Raw genomic sequence first — 13,614 nt, 5'->3', positions numbered from 1 at the left:
GTGACAACACATACGTGACAACAGCATGGGGTTAAGAAGAAGAGGTTCCCACAGAGGCACGTGCAGTCATCAAAGAGGTGAGCACACCGAAGGTGTTGGTGCGTGTATGTGTGCTTTGGGGGTCGAGCAGAGAGTCAGGGGTATTCGAGAGAGGGCCCGGCACACAATGTACGACTTCTAGTTGAGGTGACGGCACTAAAATGGTCCAAAGAACAAAATGAGCGGAAAGCCGTGCGAGCCCCACAAGTCGTGAACGCCCGAAAGGGGCGCAAAACAGCAGAGAATAATCGACAGACGTGCCGACCAGAAGTGCCCAGGGTGACGCCCCCTGCACATCTTTAATGCCACCGACGTTGCCCATCTCCAGCACGAGCGCCTGCGCCACGCATGCAGCATCAGTCACTCTGCTCATGCAGTGTATGACAGTAGTTTACGGGGACTCACTCATCACACGAGCTGATTTCATTACTTCCTCCAAAGTGGGATTCTCTGTGGCGTCGAGATGCTTTTTCCGCAACTCCTGAGCCACCGTGTGCAGGCTGCGGCACACCACATCCATTCGCTTCTTCTTGTCCTGCAGACGCTTTTCACGCTCTTCAACGTCGACTTGTTGTTGCAGCAGCGCCTGCATGCGCAGGCGCAGATCTCTCTGCACCTCCTTGATTGTGCTCGTCGTGTTCTCAAGAGCCTCTGCGCTTCGGTCGCGCGAACGCCGCTGCCGCTCTGCCTCTGCCACCAACGACGACGTCATCCTGCCAATCATCTGCGTCCACGTCCGCTGCACCACCGCATACAGCGCCACCGAGTAGCAGCACTGTAGATCTGCCTGCTGCAGCACCCAGCGCTGCTCCAGTCGAAGTAACACACGATAACAGGTGTCATCCGTGGCACGCACCACGGGATTCTCCGACTCCGCTAACGACGCAGCAGCATCAGCGGCACTGGGTGCTGACACGGCAGCTCGGGCCGCGCGCAGCTCGTCGACGGTGCGCTGATGCTGCTCCTGGAGTCTAGCTAGAGCTCGCTGCTGCCTCTGAATCACGTCACGCAGCGCGCCCAACTGCGCACTCTCCTCATTCATTCGCGCCTTCATGCCCTCTGCCGCCTCTTGCATCTTACCCAGCTGCTCCAGTGCCGTATCCCGCTCTTGCCGAGTGCACTCCAACTCCGTATGCAGCCGTTGAGTCACCTCACGTCGCCTCTCCTCTCTGGAATTCGCAGCTGCAGAGTTGACTTGCGCTAATTTCTGCATTTTTTCCTGCAGAAGTGCCAGAGCGCCCGCATGCGCTGCGAGGATCCGCTGTTGTCCCTGTTGAGCCTCCTTAAGGAGAGAGGATGCCGAGTATTGCACAGTTTTCGCAGTGGCGTTGGCTCGCTTTCGTCTTTCCTCTGCTACGGCATCCTCATTGTCGCGTGCTTTTGCCTTCAGTTCTGACAGCTCCCGCTTGGCGTCGCGTAGTTGCTGCTGCAGCTTCCCTGCTGCTGCTTTGCGTCCCTCTAGGTGCGTTTCAAGCTCGCTGCACTTTTTCTGAAATGCCGCCTTCTCCGCACGCCAGGCCTCCTCTTGATTTTGTTGGCCCTCCTCCAGTCGCCGCATCTTGGAGAGCCATTCTTCCTTGTCACGCTGGTGCTGCGTACGGAGTACGTCCATCGCGGAGTCGCGTTGCTGCGCCACAATTCTCATAGCTTCTTTGATTTCACGCTGGCTTTCCTGTCGAGTCTTCTCGGCCTCTTGCCCAAGCCGCTCACGCTCCGCGAGGCGCGCAGCCGATTCAGCAGTAGCCACAGCAGCAGCCTTCGCTCTCTCCCACTCCACTTCCTTGGCGCGCATGTCAGGCATGAGGGCCGCAATGCTGTCTTGCGCTCGCCGCTGCAGCGCTGCGTACGCAGCAGCCGCGTTAGCGTGCTTCAGTTGTTCCCCACCGCCTAAGAGTTCGGTAATGTCCGGGTCTGTCTGAGTTGCATGAGGCCGCTCGTTTGCCGCCCCAGCACGCGGTATGCTCTCCGCAACGGCTTCCTGGAGTGACTCCTTCTCTTCTCTTGCATACTGTGACGAGGGGCCACCGTCCTTTGCCTCGCTCCGCCTCTCCGTCTGTACCCTCGACGCGTTCTGCAATTCTGCCAGCTGGGCGCGCTGATTCTCCAGTGTCTGCTGTAGCACATCACGCTCCGCCCTCATTTCGGCTACCTCTGAAGTCGCACGCTGCAGACGCGTCTCCATCACATGCTCGTACTTCCGTCGGCGCTCTACGGCAGCGTCCCGCTGCTGCGCTATCCACTCCCTGTACGTGTTCTGCATATCCGTGACGGCGTCTGCGCAAATGTCCTCCAGGCGTTGCCTCTCCTCCTCGAAAAGAGAGGTGAGCTGGGCCGTCAGCTGGGCCGTCATCCGTTTCTCCTGCTCCTGCAGCGCAGCACGCTGATCCGCGACCTTTGCCGCGTCGGCCGAGACCTTCTTGAGCGCGTCCTTCAGTGTTGCCTCGCGCACGTCCAGCTGCCGCTTCTTTTTGCTCAGCATTTCCTCCACGGCAGCCACAGATTCGGCCGACGCACTAGCATTAACGTGCACTTCAGCGTTTGCTTTCGAGGGCGTCGAGGCGGGAGTGTGCCCTGGCGTTACTGGATTGACTGTCCTAGCAGCTGCCGCCGCCGCCGCCACCTCGGCCTCGATCTCCATCCTCACAATGGTCGCTTTAAGGCTCTCCTTCTCGTGCGTCAAGAGTTTGTTTTCTTCTTGCTGCTCGTGTAGATCGGTACGCAGCTTTTCGCCTTGCATGGCCTGCTCATTCAGCATCCCCTCAAGTAGACGACAGCGGTGTACGGCCATCTCCGCCTCTTCGAGCAAGCGCTTGATGGCTTTAGAGCACATGGCGCACACGGGCACCGGCTGAGTGCCTGGTTGACCCGGTAGCACAAGGTGTTCTGCGAGACAGCCGGGGCAGCATATGCGGCCGCATCCGTGGCAGTTTCCCGCAGATTGAAAGAGCCCAAATGCCTTGCCACACTGAACACACTTGCGCGCGGTGGAGGGGATGGGCCACTCGTCTTGGGGGACCGCCTGAAACGTGGGTACGCTCCGGAGCATTTTCCAAGGCGATAGGGTAATAGGTTTGTTTATTTCTCCTCTCCGATGGAAGGGGCTGATTTGTTGGGAATAATTGAAGCAGTAGTGATACAGCCTTGTGCCTTGGCGCAAGGGACCCAGCGAGCATGGGATGACGAGCAACTAAAACAATTGGGTTATGAACAATAATGGGAATCCACGGTAAGGAGGCCTTCAAAGATGGGGTTCGATGAGTCGTGCCGGAGAGTCCTTTGTGTGAATTTGCTCAAGAGGGAGAAAAGCACCAGCAGCGCACACTCAAGGGATCGGTGTCGCTTCCTGTCTATCTATTTCTATACGACGTGGCACTCGCCAGCCCGCCGTGGTAGCGGCTGCGAGAGATCGCTGTGAAGAGGTGAGACGGAAGAGGGTCAACATCGAAGGCGACAAAAATGTTAGAGTTAGAAAGGAGACCAGTGTAGTGAGGGGACAGCAGACAGCAGGCAGAGGAGGGGGGCGGTGGGCCGCACCGTAGTGCTGCAGTGCAACCTTGGTAAGAATGGACCTAGAGGAAACACGTCCTATACCTCTCCCGTCACACCGTTTACACATGCTGGACAAAATGCCCTATCCTTGCAAGGGTAAGTCGCTGTAGTGAAGGAACGCCGTCGATTTGCGGGTGTGCATGCTTGCTGGATGTCTGCCACAGTCAGCTTGGGCCAACTCTCATCCCATCGGTCTGCTGTGTTGCTCGAGTAACCAGAGGTGGCGATCGACTCGTGAGAAAATGCAGCAGCGGCAATTCGCACAAGTGGCACAGAATGAGTGACTGTGCTGCCGTGTGCTCTCTTCGCTTGTCTTCTGATATACGTGTCTATCTGCTCTAATAGGCGAGCGGCACCAAAGTGGCTTTTATTGAAGATCGAGGGAGGGAGAAGAGAGAGCAAAGGTGAACAACAAAAAGTACAAAAGGTCAGCGTCAGGCCAAACGAGGAGGAGGAGGACGATCACGAGCGCACATGGGTTGCTCGGGCATCAAAGTACTTCTCACTCTCGCCTCCCTCCCGTCGATAACAACCCTCAACGGCATCACCTCCACACACGTGTACGCACCCACACCCACACACCCACACGCATCAAGAAGGAAAGACGCCAACGCAGCCAGGCCGGCGAAGGGAAACGATGGGAAGAGCCACCACACCGTTGTGTTCACGCAGACAAAACAGTGCAGACGCTGCCACGACGCAGAGGCTGCCGAAAACAAACTTGCGAGACGAAGGCGGAGATGCGAAGAAATTATGAGAAAAACTACAGCAAGCAGAGGCGAGAAAATGCGCGCAAGCAAAGGGGAAAAGAGACCCAAAGCACCGTGGCACACATCCATGAATTCTAAGTGCACCGCCGTAGCCCAGTCACGGAGAACAGCGAAGCACCACTGAAATATAGAGAGAGTGAGAGAGTACATGCCGCCAGAGAAAACGCCAACACCTCAAAGTGTCGCCATTTTTGAGGCCGTTAGTCGAGCCCAGCAAGGGTGCCGCATATAGAGAAAGCGGTTCACCCGAAGCGGCGGCGGTCGAAGAGCCAAAAGTGACAGAAGAGACCGGTAACGAGTTGCGACACTGGAAGGGGTGGTAGGGTGGCGGCGAGGCACAAAAAGTCAATCGAGGAAACGAAAGATGCAGCATTACAGGCAGCGCAGGCCCTGCTGAGCTTCGACAACCACACAAAAAGGCTCACGCAGATGCTACGATGTGAACGCTTCAAACGTGTACTGCACATGTGTCTTGCACATTGGCGCGGGGCATCGTCCACAGATCGACTTGGCACAGTCCTTGCAGAGTACTTGATGCTTGCATGGGTAGCAGATTTCCGTGCAGATTCTGTTGTGACAAAGCATGCATTTCGAACGTTCATTGATGAATATTCGCACCCCTGTGATTAAATCGAGTATCTCTCGCTCTACCTCCTGCAAATCCTCCAACGAAAGTGTCTTCAGTTGGTCAATTCGGCGCAGCTTCACGTGCGTAGCCATGATCTCCTCTTTAATGCGGTTTCGCTTCTCCTCCAACGCTCGGTCTCGCAGCTCTGCGGTCTGCGCGTCCTCACCGTGTTTATGGCGGCGTGGCTCCGGCGCGAGGGCCTGCTGCTTGTGCTCTTCCAGCATCCCTAGGCGGAACTGCAGCTGCGGGAGGCTCGGGAAGGATAGCTCTCTCGTCTCCTTTGTCATGTCTACCCAGTTCTGATACTCCGCCTGTCTAAATGGGGAATTCGAAATGGAGTTCAGCTGCACAACATTGCCGTTCTGCGTCGAGCGGAAGCACGGCGGTAACTCAATCACAATGTGCCACTCTGTGGTCACAGCGTCAGCGGAGAAGCCGGAGTAAACCGGCCCACGCTGGGCCCCCTTCACAAGCGCGATGTAGTAGTTATCGGGACTCTCGCGTCGACTCTCCTCGGCGCTGCGCATCTCCAGTAGTACACGAACGTAGCAGCCATGTACCACGTCGCTGAAGTTGCGCCACTCTAAAAAGTTCACTAGGGTTGACCGAAAGAGCTGCAGCTTCTGGAGCATGTCCAGTGGCGGCGCGTTCGCCGAACCTTTCGCATGGTTTCTGCTCATTTGCGCTCTCGGATGAATTCCCTGCTGCGCTGACTCCAGCTTGCAATGTGAATACACACACTGCCAGTGCGCCAATAGAAGCGGAGCACACATTTGGGGGTGTTTTGTGCATTTCGAGCGTGTTCAGCGTGAGTCATGAAGGAGGAGGAGGGCGAAGGGGAAAGGTAGAAGCGCGGCGTGGTAGAGCCACAGCCAGGCCCCCATAAGACGCTCGGGGTGATACACACACACACACACTACACTTGCTCAGACATGGGTGTGAGGCGTAGGTACACAGCCCGTTTCCCGGCATGGGCAAAGGGGTAACCACATCACCCAAGACCTCTTACTCCGTACAGCTTCATGGGTGGGCACCATCATTAATGCATCGTCGTTGCAGTACAACAGATGGATACACAGCAGCGTTGACAGTACTGATTGTTTTGTCGTTTCAATCGCTTGAAAAATAGAGAGCAGCGCATCAACGGACGCGTGCATGTATGTCCACCAGAGGGAAAGAGGATTCGGTGGAGGCTCCGCCATTTCAGTGGAATAAAGACAATGAAGACGGTGCGAGTGTGTCTGTGTGCACGGAGCGATTGCGGAGGAAAAAGGGGTAGAATAAAACCAAAAGCACTGCGACATAGTCACTCCTTGCAGCGAAGCGTGAACACGCGCAGGTGCAAATACTCAGTCCATGAGAAGCTGAATATCATTCAATCGGATGCAAAGAGAGCCTTAAACAGAGATGGAGTGAGCGGGTAGGGCAAACGCAGCCTCCGCGTGGCAATGCCAAATCGTGCACGTCTCTCATGTGATCCTCTCCTTCCGCTGCCGTAATGCGTGCCGACTTTTGTCGCTGCGGTCACAACCACATCGCGCATGGCGTTCGCCAGGCTAGCCGTCAGCGCCGCCATACGTAGCTGCTCGCGAATCCATTGGGTAAAGTTTCTGTGCTTTCGCTGGAGGCGGAAGCGGCGGTGTCACGGACGCTCGACCCCTCCTCAGCGGGGTTGCTCATGAAAGAAGCCGCGATGTGGGCCCCAGCAATGTCATAGTGACGTCTCTACTCCACATTGATACCCCTTTTGAGATCGACTCGAGCGTCGGTAGAAGCTTTGCAGGCAGCAGCCGAGCCCAGCGCGAACAGAGCGTGCTATGCACAGCTCCCAGTGTTCGTCGAATTGGCGCCAAACTTGTCGCGGGTCACGGTGGCGAGTGCATCAATGCTGTGGTCGGGCAGGAACCACAGTCACAGGGGTACTTCCCTCAAGAGGCGTGCGCTACACAATGCTGCCCGTGCATCTGCAAGCGGGGCAAAGACGTAGGTATCCAAAGGTAGCACTGCCCCTCTGAAGGCGCAGTCTTCACGTCGCTGGCAGCGAGTGACCCTCCTGCGAGTGTTTATACTGCTGCACAGCTGCCTTCTCAGAAGTCAGTGAGAGCCAGCATAGTGGAGTATCTCCTAACCATGTGTGAAGTACAGTGCACCTCGTCGCCGAGTAGAGCGGTCGACCTCATAACACCGCGCCATGCCTCCTGCTGCGCAACGCACCGCTGAACAGCACGGTCTACCCCGCGAGAAGTCGGGCAGTCGGTCACGAGCTTTCCAGTCGGTAAATACCTTCGGTGTAGCGCACGCCTTCGCAGGAGAAATCGTGCACTTGCTCAGCGCTAACAATTGCAGTAGGCTGTCGCTAAGATCCCTCCAGGTGAACCAGTGAGGCGTTATCGACGCAGAGAAGATGAGTGCATGGCATCTTACAAAGATGCGTAGTGGTAAGCTGCACACAGCGACCATGCATGTACGCCACTTCAGCTTGCACAGTCTCCGCGACCGCTACATTAGGCAAGGCATAGACACTCTGAGTCACCCCTTCTCGCAGCAATGTTGGCCGCCAGTCTCGCCTCCCCTCCGAACAAAGGCCGAAGAAGTTATGGTGCTGCGCTGCACCAAAGAGGTTGGTACCTTTCTCTCAGGGGTACGCAGCGGTCGGGAGACCGAGGGCTGCTCATAAGACAACATACACGTCAATCGCAACATAACGCTGGTCGCTGAGGGTTTCCACGAGCTGGGGCAATGGAAAAACCTGGACTTATGTGTCCACGAGCGACACCACAACGTGCAGTGGAGCGGCATTGCGAAGTGCATACGTCGCAGCTTCCGCGAGTACCTCCTCCAGGGATCCTCGATCCATCTGGGATACTTGGCCAGGTAGCGTTGAGTGCTGCACGAACATGAATGCAACAAGCACACGTCATATACACTTGGCAGGTCTGACCCCGATAAAAAGAGTCGGACCCGCGGAGCTGAGCGATGGCGCCTGCCCGTGCGCTTTTGCCGCAATGGGGCCGTAAAGCTCCGTGAAAGGATACATGAAGCTGCACGCAGGCCATCACCCTCTGGCTGTGCCCGCTTGAGACAGTACATACGACCCCGCTGCCAGGTTTCATGAGAGACGCTGAGCGCTATCTTCGGCACGATTGCGTCATTGCTCCGCGAGGCCGACAGCCCCGGCAAAACAGTAGAAGAGCCCTCCTCCTCATGCGGAGGCATGGTGTCCCTGTTCACAAGTCGCAAGTGGATAGACACCCCGACAAAGGTGAGGCTCTCTTTTCAGGTGCCTGAATGTGCTGCAGCTCGCGTAGGGTTGCAGCTGTGGGCACTATCTTGCCAGGGCGCATACACAAGATGCAGGGAGAATACACCAAAATACCAGAGGTGTGTGTTATGGCGACAGACAACTTCGCTGCAATGACTACCATTATGTCTGCCGTGCTTGGGTGTCGCAGAACCACATCGGACAGGTTAGCCGGTTGGTACGCCGCCCCCGTCCGCGTGGCACGACAACCATTCGCGCACGATAGGCATGGGTGATAGTCGTTAGCTGGACTTCGCTGAGGTCACCCCCTACTTTGCAGACCGTCTTGTGCCGCCCAGGTGAATCGGTGGGAAGGGAAGCTTCAAGATAGCCCCTCGCGACAATGGAGAACTGGCCGCCCTTGCTCCCACGGCTGTACCCCGGACAGAGCTCCAGCAGATCAGAAGAGTCCGCAAGGTCTTCGAGGTGGACCTTTTTGAGCGTCAGCCAGCTGCATGCATGCGGCTCATAGAAGCTCCTTGTGCCTTTGATGGCAAGCTCTTCTAACCCCTCGATGGTGGCTCGCCGCAGATGTTGCTGAAGCTCGGCTCCGCCCTGCTTGTATCAGCCCTCGATGGGGCGGAGCAAGAAAATCACACGGCTTCAAATGGCTTACATGCCCTTTCGCATCTCCTCGCACTGCTGCCCCAGCGGCTTCTTTAAGAGCGATTACCCATCCCAGTAAAGAATGTCGTCCAGGAATACACGCAGGGCGTGACGTTGAACTGCGTGTGCTTGTGCTCCCCGAGAGTGCCAAAGGGGAGGGGGACACGTCTGAATATTTGCCATGAGGGTTTCCCCATCAAGGACGCACTGGTCAGCGCGCATGGTCTGCAGGTGGTGCATAAGGCTGCAGAACCGCGTACTTATCCGGCCGCGCTGGCCCCAGGGAGCGGGCAGAAGGGAAAGGATTTGCTGATGGCCTCGCATGTGAATTTGAATATGCTACCCGGCATACCTCACTTCCGAAAAGGTCCGGTTCCGGCACTTGGTCATCACCTGATTCACCGACAGCGCCGAAGAGGCCAGCGTTGGCGCCAACGGAATGTCACTGCTGATATTCATATTGACCACGTTAGCCGGCACTGTCGCACAGCTGGGCTTTTCATCCGTCGCGCCTTGACTCTCGTCGGTGGCACCGATACCTGAGGCGCTCACAGGCGCTGTATCTGCAGCACCGACAGGATTCGCCTGTATGCGCCGCACAGCCACTTGTACGTTGGTACTCCTCTGAATCAATTGGCAGACACATCTATATAGTCTTCAAAGCACACCACATATTCTAGCGCTGAACAGCAGGCCTTGAAGTGGCACGCGATTTGTTGCGCGCGACGCCACAGAGACGCATCCACTGCGCCACTTGCACCACCTCGCCGGAGGCCAACGCCATATCTTCGAGAAAGGCATCAAACTTCCTCATACTCACGGCACTCTATCCCTCAGCGTCGACGGTAGCTCTACCCTTTTAGGTCGGCAGACGCTGCCTCTGTAATGCACCCTGAGCTGGCGTGCTTGTCTGGTGGAATGTCCCCAGAAATTGAGAGTTCAATGGAAAGTACTCACCCGAGTAGCCTGTCCTGCGTGTAGTACGCCCGTTGCGTCTACTTGGGAGACAAGGGCATGAGGAGAAGTCCAACATCTCTGGTAAAGCGACAAATTCACCGATAATGCCGTGATTGGTGATCAGTTATGGCGCCTTTATTATTTGGCAGCACATCACGCCAACGTTTTTTTTTTCATCGAGGCAGACATCGTATTGACTCGCCTGTGCGTGCGCTATGGTGCGCACTCAACTCTGGATGTCTCGATGTGGTGACGTGTGCCGGAAAACGACAGAGAAGAGGGAATGCAAAAATGTGCTGCAGGGCCGTCTCGTCGACAGGCTGGTGTTGATGGGGCACAAAATAAAACTGTCTGGAGGCAGAAGAGTGAGACGGTGGCATAAATAAGTGAAACGGGGAACCTCATCCCACCGCTGGCGACAGTCTTGATCGTGTCCCAGCTGCTAAAGAGTGATGGAAAGTGATAAGCACTGCAGCGCGCCGCTCTCCCCATAATCATGAGATTTTGTGCATGCGCTTTTGTTCAACGGGGGCGCGCTTCATTCTCTTTACTGTGTGCCTGTGCGAAGATGAAGGTGCGAGGGGAGGAGCACGACCCCTCTCCAGTCTCTCATTACACATCTCGTCTTCTCACTTTACAGCTGGCACGGCCCCGCTGATAAAAAGTCACGAATATGAACGACAAAAAGAGCGTAATCTTTTTCGTATGAAGCTGCTCATGCTTGCTCTGTGGGTGCAGCCCCCTACGTACTCATAACAGTCAAGGGCCGGCAACCAGGCAACACCACCCACCCCTCAGTTGGCAGCAAATAGGGAGATACGCTCGTGTTCACCATTCTCCATCTCACCCCCCTTCACCACTGTTGACTTTACTCAGGAATGCACTGGGTGCTTCACGTTCGTACGGGTGAGAGGCAACGTTATCATCAAAGCACCTCCGCCTCTCATCTTCTCCCAACAAAAAGGGGAAGGTGCAGCCGACTGACACCCCTTCTCTCTTAGCCTTTCTCGAGCTACATATCTATCACCAGCTGCAGCCACGACTCCATCTCTTTGGGAACCTTATGACCCGTTCGCGCACCAGCTTCCCGCACGCAGGCCAGCACGGCGGCAGGACTCGCTATCTTCAGGGCGCTTCCCTTCGTAAAGTAGTTAAGGGCGCATTGAAAGTTGGCAGGCGAAAGCGATGTCTTACCCAGCACGTCGTACACCTCTGGAAGGCGATTGGCCGCCATCCCAAGAGAAAGAAGAAGCCCGACTAGTTCTGGTTGACCACCCAAGCTGGACAGGCGCAAGGGAACGTCAATGAACAATTCCTGCAGCGCCTTGCTCGTAACCACTGATGCACGAACCTCCTCACCGAGCGCCGCAGCACCTGGCCGCAGCATAAATACGTCTAGCTCTGCTGGGACACCAGCGTTCGTCGCCACCATCTGTTCAAGCATCTCCATACCCAGCTTACGCTCGCCGCACGCGCAGCAAACTTTAACAAGCTCCATTCCGACGGCCTGAGCCTCCCCGCGCCAAAGCTGCTCGCCGGAGGGATGCCAGTGAAGCACCAACCGAGCTGCGTACTGAAGGAGGGCGTGTGTTCGCACCCCTAGAAACCTTACAAAGGCGACCTGAGCGTCGATCGTCGGGTCGCGGTCAGCCTCCGCAAGCTTCTGCATGCACGCCACTGCCTCATCCATTTGATGAAGTTCCGAAAACGCCATGATCGCGATCGAAGCCGCGCGAACATCCCAGCAGGCGGATGTGTGCTGCATCCAGCTCCACATCATCGCGACACGCCGCGGCTCTCCTGTTTTCCATACAACATCCAACACTCCACCGAAGTCCCGCGGATTCATCGAGTGCTCGCGCATGGCGATCTGCATTACGTCGATGACGTCATCGCGGTCCTCTGCACAGCCTCGGCTTACTGCACAGAGTGAGCCCAGGAGAGCGGATGCATAGGTGGGGTGAAGGCGAACATGTCGCAGCACCAGCGAGCGCAAGCTCTCGCGCTGGGCATTCCACTCGGTCGCTTCGTCCTTCGCTGCATCTACTGTGGATGAGCTGTGAAGAAACTCCTTGACGGCTGCGCACAGAAAGGTAGCCGCCGCGCCCTCACCCACACACTGCATCTCCTCTAACATGCCCGTCAGCGTAGACACTGCGAACACGCCAGGATGACGCGCCACATAATCCCGCACTCCCTCCAATACCTGCTGCTGACGGGGGTGCGACGCAAGCACTGCTGCGGCCTCTCTGAGGTTGTTGCTCAATAGGTGAGTGGCCACAACAGCCGTCGTCAGCATAGTTGGCGGTGGCGCGCTCGTGCTGCACTGCGATGCAAACTCCTCCTTGGCGTGAGCACATGCGGCAGCAAGACGTGTTGGGGACGGTAGCACGGCATGTGTTCCGCACAGAAGTGCCTCAAATGTGAGTAGCTGGAGCCAGGCTGTGAAACGGCGCATAGAACAGCGTCTAGCAAGCTTACTAGTACAGCTATGACGTATGAAAGTGGCCATGAAGGGTCCAAGAGCAACACAGCACGGAGAACAAGAATGGGGAAAATAGGAGCAACCATGGCGGTATGGTTGAAGTCGCAAACACGACCTGCAGTCCCACCGCCGAGTGAAAGACACCAGAGGTCATCAGGGGCAGGGAAGCAGAAAAACGCGAAGGAGCGAGGAGAACTATACCCAGAGATCTGTGAAACAAGCGCGAGCACCTCGCTCAGCTACAAAATACGACCTTTTCTTTTTGAGCATTGCGCGTGCTAGGCGCTGGGATCTAAAAGGGGAAAGGCAAATAAAAACAACAACAACATCGAGCGCCCGTGTCACGCGGCTCTCTCTAGCGGTGGGAGGGGGGGGGGGCGCAAAGCAAAGAGAAAAAAGTCCCCACCCCCTTCACTTCTCCTAACCCCACATGACAGCTGCGATGGAGACGCCTACAGACGAGCTAACCAATAGGCGGTTAACTCGTCTGTGATATGCAAGGGAGAAGAAGAAGAGAAAGAAAGGTAAAAGCAAACAGACAAAAATCGGAGGAGCGTGCTCACAAGATTGCAGGTCTAGTCATACTCTTTGGTCCCCAGCGCAGACATAATTTCTACTCGCTCATCATCCTGCATCTGGCTCCAGCAGTTGTGGATGAACTCTGGGTCCTTCAGCTTCAGAATAGGGATCGCTTCACCAACAGACGCTTCCAATAGCTCCATGACGGCGCCGAGTCTGTCATACAGAGCCTGGCGCTGGCGCCACTTAGCAGTGGACAAGTTGGCGTTGTTGCCCTGAGAGAGCGAAATGAACTTGTTCACCAGCGCTGTGCACAGCTTACAAACGCGTGCCAGGGTTTCATCCACATCGCTCTGGACACAGTAGCCGATCCATTTTGCTGGCAGTAAATCCTCTACCTCTTCTGGGTAGGTGCAGCGATGCACCTGTTCCTCCCAGTTGGTCTCGTCTTCAGTCCAAGACAAGTCCCACGTCTGCACGGACTTTGGAGCGTTAAGAAGCGCGTGCGCCGCCTCTGCATCCCAGTTGTGCAGCAGCCCTCCGACGACTAGTTTGGGATCCCGCACGCTCACATAGGGTCCAGTAGCAGCTGCTGAAGAGGGGTTTATGAGCTTAAGCTTCTCGATTGACGCCATCTGCGCTGGATTGGTGGTGTAGGGAAGCACTGAGTGCATCTTTGCTTTACTGGCAGCGCGTAGTGGGCCGTTGTTCAGTCAATCACTCCTGCAAGCCCACTGGCGTTCACGTAAAAGCAGGAGGA

At 56.3% G+C, this 13,614-nt stretch overlaps 4 protein-coding genes across 4 annotated transcripts; all 4 read right to left on the bottom strand.

The window, feature by feature from the left end:
- Positions 1 to 430: 430 nt before the first annotated feature.
- Positions 431 to 2,869, bottom strand: LPMP_120130 (hypothetical protein; the record flags this gene model as incomplete). The annotated part of the gene is made up of 1 exon (XM_010698692.1): positions 431 to 2,869. One exon carries the CDS (start codon positions 2,867 to 2,869, stop codon positions 431 to 433), a length of 2,439 nt encoding a protein of 812 aa, XP_010696994.1.
- A 1,921-nt stretch (positions 2,870 to 4,790) lies between these two features.
- Positions 4,791 to 5,666, bottom strand: LPMP_120120 (hypothetical protein; the record flags this gene model as incomplete). Its single annotated transcript, XM_010698691.1, has 1 exon — positions 4,791 to 5,666. The coding sequence occupies one exon, from the start codon at positions 5,664 to 5,666 to the stop codon at positions 4,791 to 4,793; it is 876 nt and encodes a 291-aa protein (XP_010696993.1).
- Positions 5,667 to 10,862: 5,196 nt separating this feature from the next.
- Positions 10,863 to 12,149, bottom strand: LPMP_120110 (hypothetical protein; the record flags this gene model as incomplete). Its single annotated transcript, XM_010698690.1, has 1 exon — positions 10,863 to 12,149. The coding sequence occupies one exon, from the start codon at positions 12,147 to 12,149 to the stop codon at positions 10,863 to 10,865; it is 1,287 nt and encodes a 428-aa protein (XP_010696992.1).
- A 761-nt stretch (positions 12,150 to 12,910) lies between these two features.
- Positions 12,911 to 13,528, bottom strand: LPMP_120100 (hypothetical protein; the record flags this gene model as incomplete). The annotated part of the gene is made up of 1 exon (XM_010698689.1): positions 12,911 to 13,528. One exon carries the CDS (start codon positions 13,526 to 13,528, stop codon positions 12,911 to 12,913), a length of 618 nt encoding a protein of 205 aa, XP_010696991.1.
- Positions 13,529 to 13,614: the final 86 nt, after the last annotated feature.

Source organism: Leishmania panamensis (assembly GCF_000755165.1).
Source record: "Leishmania panamensis strain MHOM/PA/94/PSC-1 chromosome 12 sequence".
In the NCBI taxonomy this organism is placed as follows: domain Eukaryota; phylum Euglenozoa; class Kinetoplastea; order Trypanosomatida; family Trypanosomatidae; genus Leishmania; species Leishmania panamensis.
Note: the sequence above shows the minus strand (reverse complement) of the source record. Positions and strands in the feature narration are given on the sequence as shown.